Source organism: Pediculus humanus, genomic scaffold, assembly GCF_000006295.1.
Source record: "Pediculus humanus corporis 1103172107402 genomic scaffold, whole genome shotgun sequence".
NCBI classification, from domain to species: Eukaryota; Metazoa; Arthropoda; class Insecta; order Psocodea; family Pediculidae; genus Pediculus; species Pediculus humanus.
In genome coordinates, this window is record NW_002987027.1 from 209,324 (window position 1) to 225,531 (window position 16,208).

General features: G+C 25.3%; 1 protein-coding gene across 1 annotated transcript; it reads right to left on the reverse strand.

The window, feature by feature from the left end:
• Positions 1-1,754: 1,754 nt before the first annotated feature.
• Phum_PHUM053030 (hormone receptor hr3, putative) lies at positions 1,755-15,952 on the reverse strand (the record flags this gene model as incomplete). The annotated part of the gene is made up of 10 exons (XM_002423319.1): positions 1,755-1,860; positions 1,975-2,128; positions 2,204-2,428; positions 2,520-2,652; positions 2,766-2,905; positions 3,490-3,855; positions 4,646-4,821; positions 4,903-5,062; positions 6,401-6,628; positions 15,841-15,952. The coding sequence occupies 10 exons, from the start codon at positions 15,950-15,952 to the stop codon at positions 1,755-1,757; spliced, it is 1,800 nt and encodes a 599-aa protein (XP_002423364.1).
• Positions 15,953-16,208: the final 256 nt, after the last annotated feature.

The following is a 16,208-nucleotide window of genomic DNA, read 5'->3' on the forward strand; positions in this document are numbered from 1 at the left end:
ATATAATTTTCCATTTTCCCCGACCAAATTTTTCTTACAACAATTCATAAAGAAACGCAAAAAATATTTTTCGAAATTGTGAAACATGAAAATCTTTGGCTTTTCTTTTATATTTAAAATAATAGAGAAATAAAAAAAAAATTCGAAAAAAAAATCGAAGGTATAAGAAGTAGGAGGTACGTACGTTTGAATGAATGGGTGGTGCAATTAAATTCCCTGTAATTTATCGATTATTATTATTATTATTATTAATTCGTACCTTCGATTTTTCTTTTTTTGTTTAATATTCTCACACGATTTGTTTATATATATTTACTATTATTATTATTATTTTGTTTATCAGGTACTCAATTAATTTTTCTATTACGAGAAACCTAAGTCAGAAATTCGCCATGTTTCATAACTATAAATAATAATAATAATTCGATTTAAATAAAGTTATTTATTTATTCATTTATTTAAAACAACAATTAATTATTATTATTATTATTAATTAACTATATTTTTTGAAAATTTATCTATTTTTTTTTTGTTATGTAATTTATGCTAGTGAGAATTAAAGTGAGAATTTTTTTTTTAATTTTTTCCCCCTATTTTATTATCATTATTTCTTTTTAAGATGTGTAATCAATTTGTGATGTTATCAGAGCATTTTCTGCTTCACAATTCCGATAATTTTTTTAATTATTATTATTATTATTTAATATTTATTATAATATTTTTTTTTCTTACAAACCAAAACAACTTTCTCACGTATATATGTACGTATTAGTACATATATATATATAAAAACTAATCAATCAATCATTTTCAATATTGTTGTTTAATATAATAATTATTATTATTATCATTAAAATTTCCCCCTCCATTTATTTAATTGTCATAATTTAAAATTTATAACAAATTTAGTAAATAGTAAAATTTTTTTTTTTTTTGTAATTTAAAGCGTTTTACAATTTTAATAAAAAAAAAAAAAAGAAAAATTATTAAAAATACCAAAATTTTATATGCCCAAAAATAAAATAATACATACATACATAAAAAATAAATAAATAAAATAAATTTGATGGAAATCTATGCGTCGTCACTTTTTTTTTTTTTATACATTTGAGGTAAACAAATAAAAAAAATTTAATAAACAAATAAAACGGATTTCTTTCTATTATTAACTCTCTCCCTTATTTAAATATATAAAATTTATATCATTTCGTGTAAAATGGCAATTATTATTATTATTATTATTATCATCTTTTAAAACTGCTGCAGCAATACTTGCTTTTTTTTTTACTTTGAACAAAAAAACAAAAAAAAAAAGGCATAAAGTTTTTATGTCAATCATATACATAAACACATTCGTGTATGTGTTTATGTAGTAAGCATGTGTATATATATATATATAAATAAATCAACAGAACGACAGAAAGGGGTAATCAACCAACAACAAGAACAACAACAACAAACAAACAAACAAAAAAAAAAAAAAAGATTTTTTTTTTTTTTTTTTATTCGGCCTGTCGCTTTTTTCGTTTCTGTTTCTGTTATTATTATTATTTTTCTCATCTTAAAATTATTGCTAATTCAGGAAATAAAAATAAAATATCTTCCACTATCTCCTAAAATAAGCATCATCACAAAAAAATTTAGAAAAAAATTTGTTTTTTTTTTTTTTTTTTTTTTCAACTGTGTGAGTTCAAAGCCTCAATTTAAATAATATTGATAACGAGTGTCATTTTAAAAGATCAAAAAACTTTTGCTCAGCTGTCCACACTAAAAAGTTCCTTATGTAGGGCAGGAAATTCTAATAAGGGTGTTGACCTTTTGAATTTCGCCAGTGCGTCCATGTGATACAAGGATAATTCCCTAAAAAAAAAAAAAAAAAAATATATGGCCTTTTTTTTTTCTATTTGTTTCCATTACCCCCCATTCTCATTCTTTCATCTTCTCTAACACTCATTAACCTTCCATATGATTTACCTGAGAGCTGGAATTTTAGCCATTATATGATCGTACACCGTGACGTCTCCTTTTAGGGGCAATATATGATTTCTGTCCATTTCAAATCTCAGCGCTCTGGCAACGGCGTGTCTCAAACGATTTATTTCTGTTGTACCTTTTAAACCAGGCCGATCTATAACAAATATCAATATTGAAGAAAAAAAACCGTTATTTTTAAACCAAAAGTGTTTGAAAGTATTTAACAAACCTCCAGACAAAAGAACAACTGCTGAATACAGTGCAAGTTCGGTTTCAGTCAATTTAAGCTCGGCAACGCTTTTGGCAAATTCAAAAACGCTTGTCACGAGTTTCATTTCTGAAGTATCCGTTGTGAAAAAGGCGTCTTGTGGCAATAATGTATCGGCATACAAAACGCAATTTTGTGAGAGATCGAAATATCTCGACATTCTTAAGACAGCCAATTCAAAACTCCCTGAATAATAGAATAGAATAAATAAAATAAAATTTTTCCCTTTTAATTAATAAAAATTCCTCTTTCTCCCTTCCTTCCTCCCTACATTTACCTGCTTTTAAGAGCACTATTTGATCATCCTGAGATAATTTCATAAAACCAGGTATCATTTTAGCAAATTCAATTATTTGTTGAATGACGGTTGTTAATTTTTGCGCGCATTCTAACCAAAGTTCCTCATGGGCCTACGAAACAAACAAATAAAAAATCCACATTTTATGTTTTTTTTTTTTTTCACCTCACCCCCCCCCCCCCCCCGTTATTTCTTTCCTAAAATTATTCACAGGATTCTACTTACCATATTTTTATAATATATAAGTTTTGATAGGTCTTGAGGTTTGTGAAACATTTCATGTATGTGCTCTAGTGTGTAAACGCAGGTTCTTGAATGCGCATCTGCAATAGTCTTGCTTAAAAGTTCGGATATTTGCATAGGATCTGTAATAAAAAAAAAAGAAAAATTATGTAATAATTAGAAAAGGATAGAGTAATAATTCTTTAAGGTACAAAAAAAAAAAAAAAACATTCGTGAAAAATAAAAGGGAATGATTTAAGAACGCAACATTTTCTTGTTTTTTTTTTTTTTGTATTCGCGTGAGCAGGCAAAATTGTTGTGAAAAAAAAAAACAAATTAATTGGCAAAAAAACAAAAAAAAAAAAAAAAAGAAAACAAGCAGGTATTTTTAATTATTACCAAAACAACGGTAATTTAGTTGTTCCGTTATTTTTAAATCTCGTTTTGATAATATAAATAAAATAATAATAATTATTATTAATAAAATTATGATTTTATGAAGAACATTTATGTAGTTTTCTCTTAAGTGAGGAAAAAATAAAAACTAACGCGACAGCATTACTAAGAAACCCAGCATTATAAATTTTTTTTAAAAATGTTTTCTTTAGGTTTTATTATTATTATTATTATTATTATTATTATTATTGACGAAAAGACCCCTGTATCGTGATTCGGGTCAGAGAAAGAAGTAGCAGCACAGAACAGTGCTGCTAAAATCATCATGCACACATCTTACTGGGGCATCCTTGATTGATATCTTCTTCTTCTTTAAGTTTGACAGAAGGCGATGTCATGGTCTGCGAAACCTGGGATCTAGGAGAAAGGTTCTGAGAGGCTTGTGACGAAGGCGACATTGGTTGAAGCAACGTAGTGCTGTCGACAAAACCACCGCCCCCAATGATGTTATCAACGTTTTCTTGTTTAACCGTAACCAGTCGATCAAGGCCTTGTCTTTGAGCTCCTTCTAAACCGGTCCTTTCGTTACTACCATTACGTTCCGTTCTATCATTTCCTGTTGTTTGATTGTTAAGGGAATTTATTCTTTGATTCGATTGATTTTCGACCGTGTTATTACCACTATGGCAGTTTCCACCTGACGTGTTAAGTCTTTGACTGGATTGATTTGAATGCTGCGTTAAGCCTGAATCGGGAAAAGTTAGTTTTTACCATCACCTTTAAAGGCACGGTTATAATTTTTAAGCGTTTCCATTTTAAAAAAATTTTAAATGAACATGGCGGAGTGTAAATTTATTTTAAATACATGTTGGAACTCGAGTGGTTATTACGAACCACCAAATAAAAAAAAAAAAAAATTTTTATCTCGCGTGTAACGACTTTCTTATCAGGATCTATATAATCAATAATAATAATTTCAATGAGTTTTCAAAAGTGATAATTCAACAGTTTAATAAGAGCACCAATTTTTAAAAGCGCGAGTATCTATTTTATTAACGAATCGAAAGTATTTGTGTATGTATAACCTTTTGACCTTTTTGCCAACTCTTTTATAACGCTCACATATCATTTGAAAAAAAAAAAAAGAAAAATTTTTTTTTGTTTAAAAGCAAACATGCAAAACATTGTTTTTGTTTTGTTTTTTTTTTTTTTTTTTTTTCCAACCACTTAACATTTGTGCCTGCTTATTAAGCAATAGAAAATCGATTGAAAATTAATAATAATAATAAAAAAGAGGTGTGATATTAATAATAATAATAATAATGATAATTAATAATAAAAAAAAAAAATAGAAAAAGTTACTTCCTGTAAAAATTAATCATGTTACTTTTATAAATTTATTTATAATTATATATTTGCATGATTGTTGGATTTTGTTTGTTTCGTTTGTTCTATTTTTATGTACACGTTTTTTGAAAATATGTTACCTGTTGTTACGACGCTTGTCATAAGATTTGAATCTGCAGTCAGGGAGTCTAAGCCGGGTCTTGGATCGTAGGCAGTGGTCGAATCAACATAATCTGCACTTATATCATATTGAATGTGATGTGGTGTGTAGTTGTAGTTGGTATAACTACCAACGTCGCTGCTGTTGTACGAATACCTTTTAAAAATTTTAAAAATTTAAAATGGAAATCCATTTTTGTTCATCAATTTAAAAGTATTAAAACAAAAAAAAATTTACCCATTATAATGCAATTGATCGGACGAACTTGGAGTTTGTTGGTCGAACACAGAACTATCGGGTGTGCTTTCGGTTGCCTGTCGTTGTTGTGCCCTATGAAACCTTACTTCATCTTCTACTTTTTCCCTTTGCTTTTTAGACATACGACCAAATTTTACAGCTAAAGAAACACACACGCATAAATTTTTTTCCTCCTTTTATCATTTCCTTTTCGTAAAAAAAAAAAAATTGGGAAATGATAACAACAAACTATTGACACTCCGAAATTTTTTTATTTTTTTTTGTCATCATCACAGAAAATAAAATAATATATATATATTTTATGTAGGCGTGGTATACATCATACAAATATTCACGCGGTTTGGTATTTTTAAAAAAAAGTAAACTTAACGCGCCTTAAAAATAATATATATATATATATTTATTTGAAAAGAAATAGGAAATAAAGTAAAAAAAAAAAAAAAAAAAAATCAAAGAAGGCTATTATGTAGGGTGAACGTCCTTTGTTGCCTGATATAAAACTTCAACAAACAATTAACAAGATAAAAAATTATCGATTAATTGTTTCTGAAATTGCGTTTAAAATCTATTAATTTTCATTATTAATTTTTTTACTCTCATATTTTCTTATTTTTTTATAAACGTGTTTTTCTATTTTTTTTTAATTTACCTGTGAATTTAATTTACCGTAATAAAAAAAAAAAAAAAAAAAAATTCAACCCCGTGAATCCCGAGACTCGTGAAAAATTTAAAAAATAACAACAACAACAACAATATTTATATATATATTCCTTTTTTTTTTTTTAAATAATAAAAAAAATTATTTATTTATATAAACGTGATGTCCATTAACTGATAAAACATAATCGTGATAACAAATGTAATTATTTATAATATTCATGTTTTTTTTTTTTTTTTTTTATTTAAGTTTAAAACAATTTATTTAATTAAATATAATTAATATTTTGTTTATAATTTTTATAACGGATAATGCACCTTTATGCCCTTTGACCCTATACTTTGTTGTTGTTATAAAAATACACATTTTAAATATTTATTTATAGTTTTGGCAAAGTAAAATCAGTCTTCCGGTTCTCACCGTAAAAAAGATAATGAGTCGTTAACCCTGATATAGTAATTACATATCTTCTTGTTTAAAAATTATTGCTTATTAACTTCCTTTTTTTTTTTTTAAAAAAAAAAAAATTGAAACAAAATTGAATTTTTTTTTTTTTTTTTTAAATTTACACAATATTAATAAAATAAATATTGTTAAAAGAGTTTATAAAGTTTTAATTAAAAAAAAATTATTAACGATTGCTTTCAGGCAAAATGATTATTATTCCTGATTAAAATTTTTTTTTTAATGAATTTTCTTTAGGAATGTTATATGATTGACTGACGTGAAAATTTAAAAAAAAAAAAACAAAACTTTGTTCGATGTATCGATTATCTATCGATACATCGAAGTTTCGATATAAAATTAAAAATTGCTTACCATCTCTGCTCATTCCCAGTCGAAGGCATTTTTGCAGACGACAATACTGACACCGGTTTCGATTGACTCTGTCGACAACGCAGTTTTTATTCCGTGGACATTGATAATTAACTACCGAACTTTGGCTGCGGCGAAAAAAGCCTTTACAGCCCTCACATGTGATCACTCCATAGTGAACTCCGCTTGATTTGTCGCCACAAACTTTGCAGGGTATTATCTCAATTTGAGCTGTAATTTATAAGAAAAAAAAAACAAAAAATTAGTCGTTTTCCTTTTAAATTCAATCAATCCCTGCTATACGATTTTATAAATAATCCTCTAAAATTATAAAAAATTTCAAAGATTATTTTTTATTGCGAATAAACGGGAATTTAAAACAAAACGAAAAAGGAAGTAGTTAAAATTTTTTTTTTACAACGTCGACAAATTTTAAAAATAATTTTCGACACTTTTATCGCGCGCAAACGCCTGCGATTTTTAATATATGCAATCGGAACCGTTAATAAAACAAACATTTTTGCGCGCCTTTTTTGCGCAACCGTCATTTAATTAATTATAAAATGATCGGAATGGATTTATTTGCGATCATCAAAGGTTAACATTTTCTTTGAATTAAATATAATAATGAATAATTACAAAAAAAACCAGATGTGTATATATATAGAGATTGTAGGTACGATGGCACGAAATATATTTAGAAAAAAAAAAAAAAAAAAAAAAAAAAAAAAAGATACACGGTTGAAACGAGTACCTCTAATTGAATTTAGCGGATTTCTTTTATCCGGGACATTTAGCGCTCCTTGCGGCGGAGGAGTGGTACTATCCGCGGAACCGTCTGCGCTCTTTGCTTGTTTTCCTCCGTCTTTAATTAAACTGGTTGTTATCAAATTAGCTGCGTTTGTACTGAGAGCCGTTTGCCCATCGAAAAGGACATTTTGTTTATTTTGATTTTCATTTTTAATAACTTCGTACAGGATAGATGATTTTTGTGGATCGTTTTTCATCAAATCGTAAACCCCCTGGGGTTTTGATATGGCCCCAGATTTATTGCCTACTTCGTAAACGCATCCCCCACCACCACCTCCTACCCCCTGTTTGACTGTTTGATCGGTTTTGATAATGTCATAAAGAATTTTATGCGAATCCGTTTTTGTCAATGTGTTCATTAAATGATGGTGATGTTGATGGGCGTTTATATTTGCCCAATCCCGAGAGTTTCCCACGTTGCTGTCGTTGTTCCCGTTGTTTTGAATGTTGTTGTTGTTGCTGTTATTGTTGTTGTTGCCGTTGTTGCTGTTGTTGTTGTTGTTGTTGGCGCCAGACGTTCCGGCACATAATAATTCTTCCAAGGTATCCATTTTTTAAGCTTTTTAATGTTTTTTAAGTTTTTTGACCAATTTTCAACGCTGTAGCAAGTTTTCAAAAACCGCATACTGATTCACAATTTTTTTTTTTTTTTTTTTTTTTAATAAAAAAAAAAAAAAAAAATCGAAATCGTGGTGTCGATGAACTCTTGCGCTTTGTGATGAAAATTTCAAAACTTTTCTTTTCTTTTTTTTTTTTTTTTTATATTACGACTTTTCTTTTCTTGACTGAAAATACGTTGGAAAAAAAAAAAAACTCACATTCAGGTGTCAATTTTATAAATTTTTTTTTATCAAAACCGTATTTTCTATCATATTTTGATTATTATTATTATTATTATTATTATTATTGAAGAATCCTTTGAAATTAAATTTTCTTAATGTTTTAAATTATATAATAAATATATTTTCTCTATTATAACAATTCATACATTATTAAAAAATATATTATTATTATTCTCTTGAAATAAACTAAAAACTACCTTAACAAAAAAAAAAAGAAAAAAAAATTAAAAATTTTAAAAATTATCAACACCCCTCCCCCCCTTGAAAAAAAAAGAAAAATTAAAACAAATAAATAATAATAATAATAATATCAATGATATCAAACGATATATTTAGGATCACTGAACTTTCCTTAACTAAAATTTCACACTTTTCTAATAAACTTTTTCATTTTTTTTTTTTTTTTACAACAATTAGACAAACGATTTTTCATTTGCAATTTATTTATTTATTTATTTTATTTATTAATTAATTTATCACGACATCACAAAATTAATAAACAATTAACAATAACGTAGAATTTAATAAAAAAAAAAAAAAAAAATTATACTTATCACGTGTCACCATTTGAAACTCTTTTTTAATTATTTATTTATTTATTTTTATTAACAAAAATATATTTATTTATTTATTTTTTGGTAAATAAATAAACCGAAAAAAATAATATTTTGTTATTGTTTTTTAACAAAAACGAAAAAAAAAAAAAAAAATTCACATCTAACGATCACTAGATTGCTTCATTGTTAACAAAAAAAAAAAAAAAATTTTTTTTTTTTTATTAATTTTTTTTTTTACTATTTTTTATTAAAAAAATTTTTTATTTTTTGTGAGGAATGAAAAAAAAAAAAAAAAAGGTTTTCGGCACGCAATTACGAGAAAATTTAAATTTATTTTATTTTTTTTCGAAAAATGGGGGAAAACCGGAAAAAACGCAGAACCGTATTTTAGCCCACGGCGTTTCAACTAACACGAATTTCTAATGTGTATGTATGACTCCCCCATGATAATATCATCAACGTAAAATGACCTCGTTTGTATTATTCCCGTAGCGTTTCCTCACAGTCAACTTAGAATTAAATATTTTTGTCATAGATTTAGGATTCGATTTTAAGGATAATGTATTTTGTTTTTTTGTTTTTTTTTTTTTTCCATAGAGTTTTCGCGTTTGTAAAAAATGCGGAAGTACATTAAATAAATTTTTCCTGCGGTCGCGGGGTTAAATTCAAATGTAAAAAAAAATTTATTAAAACTTTTTTCTTTCTTTCCTTTTTTCCTTTTTTCCTTTTTTCTTTTTTCTCTCTCCATTTTTTTGATTGATTTACGTTTTTGGTTTTATTTAATCCTTTTAAAATCCTACCAACTCTCATTCGAATTAATCGTAACGAACGCAATGCGTTAAGAAAAATAATAATAATAATTTTATGTAATTATATCAAACGCCATGATAAAAAAAAAAAAATTAATGACCCACGATTAAAACTATTTAAAATAATATCAAATCAATAACAAACATATTTTCACATTCAATGAAACAAAAACAAAAAAAAAAATTAGTCACGTGACAAATTGTTTTATTACCTTAATCAAAAAAGTATCTTTAAAAATTAAATACGATAAATCATTTACCATCATGTTTTAATATTATTATTTCAATTTCGAATAGTAATAATAATAATAATGATGAAAAGGTTCAATGGCAATAATAATAAATAAATAAATAATAAGTCGACGAAATCGCGACTTTTTTGATAAAAAGTTTTTGTCCTTTAACAGATAAAAGATGATCTTAAACAAACAAACAAACGACAAAACATTTTTTAAAAAATTTTCTTTTAATTTAACCATAAGATTATTAAAACGATTTTTTTTATGTTTTGTTGTTGTCGTTTGTTGTTGTTGTTGTTGTTTTTATCAGAAAACACAAATTAAAAAATTTTTTTTTGGATGAACAATAGTAGTTTATTGCGAATAAGGACGTTATCCCAGAGAATAACAATATGAATAAATTTAGAACAATATCGATTGTTCTTTGAGTTCGTTGGTCTCGGACCTTACAGGAAGAATTTTTACTTTTTTTTTTTTTTTTTTTTAATACGGGATTCGAAACGTTTTTTTTAAAACGATTATTATTATGAGTACTTTGTAAAAAAAAAAAAAAACCGTTTTTAATAATAAAAAAAAAAAAAAAATTTACAGTAATTCCTTCGTCGTCATTTTTTTTTTATTCACACGTTTCAAATAAATAATCAATAATTATATTTATATATATAAATATTTTCGTGAAATTACATTTCGGACGTTTCCTCATTTCATAATAATAATAATAATAATAGGAAAATTTTTGAAAAGGAAATAAACCTTTCTCAATAAAATGTGCCAGGCGCACCGACATTTTATAAATAATTAAATAATTTCCATTAATAAAATTCGTAACATTTTTTCATTTATTAAAAAAAAAATCAATTTTGACGTATTTAAATAAAAAAAAATTCAATTTTTATAAATTATTATTATTATTATTATTATTATTTAAGTGAATTTTCTTTGTCGAAAGAGAACAATAAATTGTGAAAAAAAAAATAAAAAAAAAAAAGTAAAAAAAAAATTCCGATGAATAAACCTTCTCCTGAATCCCGTTTCTATGACACATTTTGATCGCCCTTCCCAGTTCAATGACCTAAAGGGAATCGCATTGACTGCCGTAAGTTAACTAACGAAACTCACGGAAATCATATCGTAATAACAGTCTTTTTATAATGTAACATACATAAAGCCGTAGTTTTTAAATTTCTTCTAAAACTCGGTTAAAAAAAAAAAAAAAAACGATGGCTACGAAAAGTCGTAGCGTGATGTCGATTAAAAAAAAAAATTTTTTTAATAAAAAAAAAAACGATTTATTTAAATTTGCAACAACAACAACAACAACAAAAAAGTTAATATTTAACAAAAAAAAAAAAAAAATTATTAATTAACATGCAATAAATAAAAAAAGGTAAAATGAAAATAATGTAAAATATATATAACGATTATATCCGGAAAAAAACGAAATAAAACGAAGTAACGATGAGCAAATTTTCTTCCGCTACTACTCCTACTCCTACTACTCTTTTAGATGAATGACGTTAATTTAAAAAAAAAAAAAAAAAAAATTTTTTTTTTTTTTTTCTTACAAAACAACAAACCTGAAATTTAAATTCAAGGTTTTTGTAAAAATTCTTTTTGTTTTTTTTAAATTGAAGAAATCTTCAAGAACCCAAACGTAAAATTTGATGGTGGTTTCGTAAAAGACGTCATCACGTCATCCATTTTTCGGGTTGGATACGAAGAATAAAATTTTTAACCTCACGCCCCCGCACCCCCAGGATCATTTCCTATCGTACAAAATATTATGTGACGTTCGCAAAAAAAAAATTTTTTTAAATAACACCAAATCAATTTTTAACTAATTGAATACTTAAAAAAAACTTTTCATAACGATTTCTTTTGAGTTAATAAGTTATTAACTGACCCTGAGGAAATCCTTCATAAAAAATTTTTTTTTTTTTTTTTAACTTTCATTTAACTTCCAATCCAATACTTGATTACTTCCATCCATAAATATCTGCGTTTTACACTTTTTTACAAAACATTTTGAAAACGCACCCTGACCCTGGTTAGGGGAAAAACCGTAAGATAGTACCAGAATAAAATATTAAAACTCCAGGTAATTATTATTATTATTTTTTCCATAATTAAAAATTATTAAATAAATACATTAATCGATCACGTTTATCTCAATTTATAAAAAAAAGATTTCGTTGTTGTTATCATCAAACAAAAAATAAATAAATACACACTCGAAATATTATTATTATTATTATTTTGATTTTTTTTTCGTTTCCGATCGTTTTTTTTTTTTTTTCAATAAATAATAAAAAAATAAAAAAATGAGGTATCGTTAAAAACGTATGACGGTAAATAAAAAAAAAATATTATTAATTTTCTAACATAAATAAATAATAATAATAAATGTGAAATGTTTAAATCTTGAAAATTAATTAATAAATTAATGACGTATTTGTAATTTTTGTAATTTTATCATTTCATGATATTAATAAATAAATAAATAAATAAATAATTTTTTTTTTTTTATTAATCGGTTCTATAACAATCAAAAAACAATTCAAAAAAAAAATTAATGGCGTATAATAATAAATATATATATAATATGAGTGAGAACATATGAGTAAACCGTAGAATATATCGTAAATATAAAAGATAATGTTCGTGGTTGCGAAGTGGGTCAAAGTCTTGTTGCGCCTGCGTTTAGGTCAACGTCCGAATGTCGCGGGATTCGCATATCCATCTGTTAGCAGACTGCTCGTTCGGAGTTCGACACATACACACACGCACTCACGCACACGCACGCACACACGCACAATCTTACATAAAAAAAAAATATATATATATATATATATCGTATTCAATACGAAAGAAAATTTTTTAATTTTTTAAACGCGGCAATTTCAAAAAAAAAAAAAAAATCGTGGTTGTAGAATAATTTACTGATCGATGTTTTTTTTTGTCGTATTCGTATTATCAGTTACACGGTAAATCCGATTGCGTCATTAAATACGTCATCAATAACAAATAAAACCATGACGATGGCGACGAATGAATATGATCCGCCAATGATTTAAGTCCATCAATTTTTTGATTTAAAAAATTTCGCTGATTTGATTGTTTTGAAACGATTTTACAAAAAAAATAAATAAATAAATAATAATACCGCCATTTTTATTTGTTTATTTTTATTTATATCCCGACTGAATTTTTGTAAATTTGATTTTAATTTGAAAAACACGAGATTTTCATTAATAACATTGTTGTTGTTTTTAAAGGTATCTTCATTAGAATTCGCGGTTTTTTGATGTTTAAAATACGTGGAGGACCTTGAGTCTCCTTTCGAGTTAAATTTTCATTCCCCTTCTACTACTTCTCATCTCTCCCTCCCCTCTCTATCTTTATGACTTTTCATCAGTTTCTATCATGACCTTCTGTTGCCAGGTTTTTTTAATAATTTTTGTTTTATTCTACACTATTCATCGTTTATTATAACGATTCGCACAGGGAAAAATAAAAAAAAAAAAAAAGAAAAAGAAAAAAGAAAAATAAAGAAAAACTTCTCGGTTTTACCTCGTAACAAGTTTGATCCTTCGAACGCGGAATAACAAATTGATATATTATGTAAATGTTTAGCTTATGTTAAAATGGGATCTTTATGTAACGCGGTAATTATATCCTTGGAATAAAACATTCAACTCTTATATGACCTACTTATTGAGGCACCTTAAGTTGACCGTTGTTGATGCACCGATTTGTGTAATTTATTATATCTTCTTAATGAAATTTTTCCAAGATGCGAATAAAACATTCTTAAACATTAATTGAACCGGTAATTAATTTGTTTTATAAGACACGATGAATTTTTTTTATAATTTAAAACCGGTCCCGATAAATTTTGCTGTAAAAAAAAAAAAAAAAAACAAAAAAGAAAAAAGAAAAATCGTGCACAAGTTTTTGTTTATTTAAAAGATTTTTCGTTTTTACTATCTCCTTTGTTTTTGTTTTTCTTCTTCTTTTTTTTTCTATTTTTTTTAACGAAAAAGTTTTCATTTTAAATTTCAATTACTAAATTTTATTCGTGCTCCCACCCCCCCCCCCTATCCCTACTACCCATTTTCGATTGGAATTCGAAAAGTATCAAAAAATAAAAAATCGGTAAAGAAAAACCAAAAAATTAAACAACAACAACAACAACCAAAATAATAATAATAATAATAATAATAATAATAATAATAATAATAATAATAATAATAATAATAATAGTCTGTGTTTTATTAATAGTAAAATATTTTTAAATAAAAAAAGAAAACTTTTTATTAGTTAACAAAAAAACTAAAATGAATTGAAAAAGTTTTCTTTTTTTTTGATTTAATAAAAACTATCAATTTTTGTTTTTTTTTTGATAAACGCCATAATAATATCGTTCGATATTTTTAATTAATTTTTATTTTCTCATTAAAAACACTCATCACTCGTTATTTCCTTATTGTTTGCAAATAAATTTCCTCCTTCCCCCTCCCCCCGAAATCAAAAAAAAAAATTTTTTTTCTTTTTTTTACTCTCTGAATAATACAAAATAACAATTTCCTTCGTAAGTTTTTAACAATTCAAAAAATTAATTATCGTTTCAACCAAATAATAATAATAATAAAAACATGTTTTCAATTAAGGCAAAAAGGAAAAAAAGAAAATTTTTTAAATATATATATATATTTTACGGAAACCCAAAATCGTCGTCATCGGGGTAAATGACACTTTATATATATAGAAATAAAAGTTTTCCTTTTGTTTTATTTTTTTTTTTCAATTAAATATTTTATATAAAAAAGAAATTATTATTATTATTATTATTATTTTATCGAAAATTTGTTTATTTTTTTTAATTCCTTTAACCCTCCCCCCCTTTTCCCTCCCCCTTTTTGCTTTTTTTTCCTTACATCCCACGGGAATAAAAAATTTTTGATTTACGTTTTTTATTTCATTATCATTATTATCACTGTTAATATTACAATTGTTAGATTTTAATAAAAAAATTTTGTCGTTTAATCATTACATTGTTTCTTTCTTTTTAGAAAGTGACCACGTCGATAATAATAATAATAATAAGTCATTCCGTTAAAAAAAATTTGCAGTTATACGTTTTGCACATAACGTAGAATTTATATTAATATGTCATGGTTGGCGAATGTTTCCGGCAAACGATTGGACACATATTCCTATAGTATCTCTATTATATAATAATAATAATAATAATAATAATAATAATTTTTTTTACATTCCTCACTCGTTTCACTTGCTTTCATTTAAATTATCGTTTTTTTTAACTAACTAAATCCCTTTTCCAAGTGGTAAATACATATTTGCATGAAAAATTATTATTATTATTATTATTATTATTATTATTATTATTATTATTATTATTATTTACATACACATCCCAAAACAAAAAGAAAATTATTTGTATCATCGAAATCATTGATTTTTAAAAAACAAAAAAAATTTCAGTTCCTCAGGCAACCATTTTCTACCATTTTCTCTCTCTTTTTTTGTTTTTGTTTTCGACCGGAAAAATTTGTTTCATATACGTAATATACGAATAAGGAAAAGTAGTGTGAATGCCTCGAGAGAGAGAGAGAGAGAGAGAGAGAGAGGGAATGTATGTTACGTAATAGTCTTATGTTATAATGAAAGTATTGTTTTGCATTCGTTGCCATTATCATTCGGTTAACGTTTTTCTTTTTTGATTAAAAAATTTTATTTTATGTTTTTATAAATAAAATAATATCAATTAATACTTTATAACAAATACCTTTAAAATAACTATTTAAAAAAAATTCGTTTTAATGTTAAATATTAATAATAATAATAATAACAACGGAAAAATGTTTACATAAATTTTCAATAGATTTATTATCATTGATAATAAAAATAACAAAAACAATTGAATTTTCATCGATTTTTTAATGAATTTTTTTCCTAAAAATTGTTTCCCATGTAATAATATCGTTCATATCAATTTTTCTTTTGGAAAACAAACAACAACAACAATAATAATAATGATCGAGAATATTTAACAAAAGGGGAAAAACAAGAAGTTTTAATTTTTTTTTATGTTTTAATTAAAAAAAAAATTAAATATTAAATATTAAAAAAAATTTTGTAAAATGGAATACATACTGAACGAACCTTTGATGGACCCCGCAGCATTGGTACTTGTTTGGGGCAATTGAGAATTTGAGGTTGTACCTGGTTGTGATGTCTCCAATTTGGGAGAAACAGAATTCCACATGTCAAACATATTAATATTAAAATCCTCTTTTTTTTAAATGTATTTGTCACTTAAAAATTTATAATAACAATTGGCGGGAAGTTTTCATTTATAACAAACAAACAACAAACTCAAAATAAACAAACAAACAAACGCGAATACAATCGACAAAAAACGTTTTAAATAAAAAAATTTTTTTTTTCTTTTTCATAACTTTTTGTTTGTCAAATTTTCATTATCCTTTTTTTTAAATTTATTTTTTTTATTTAACGTCCACATTATTTTA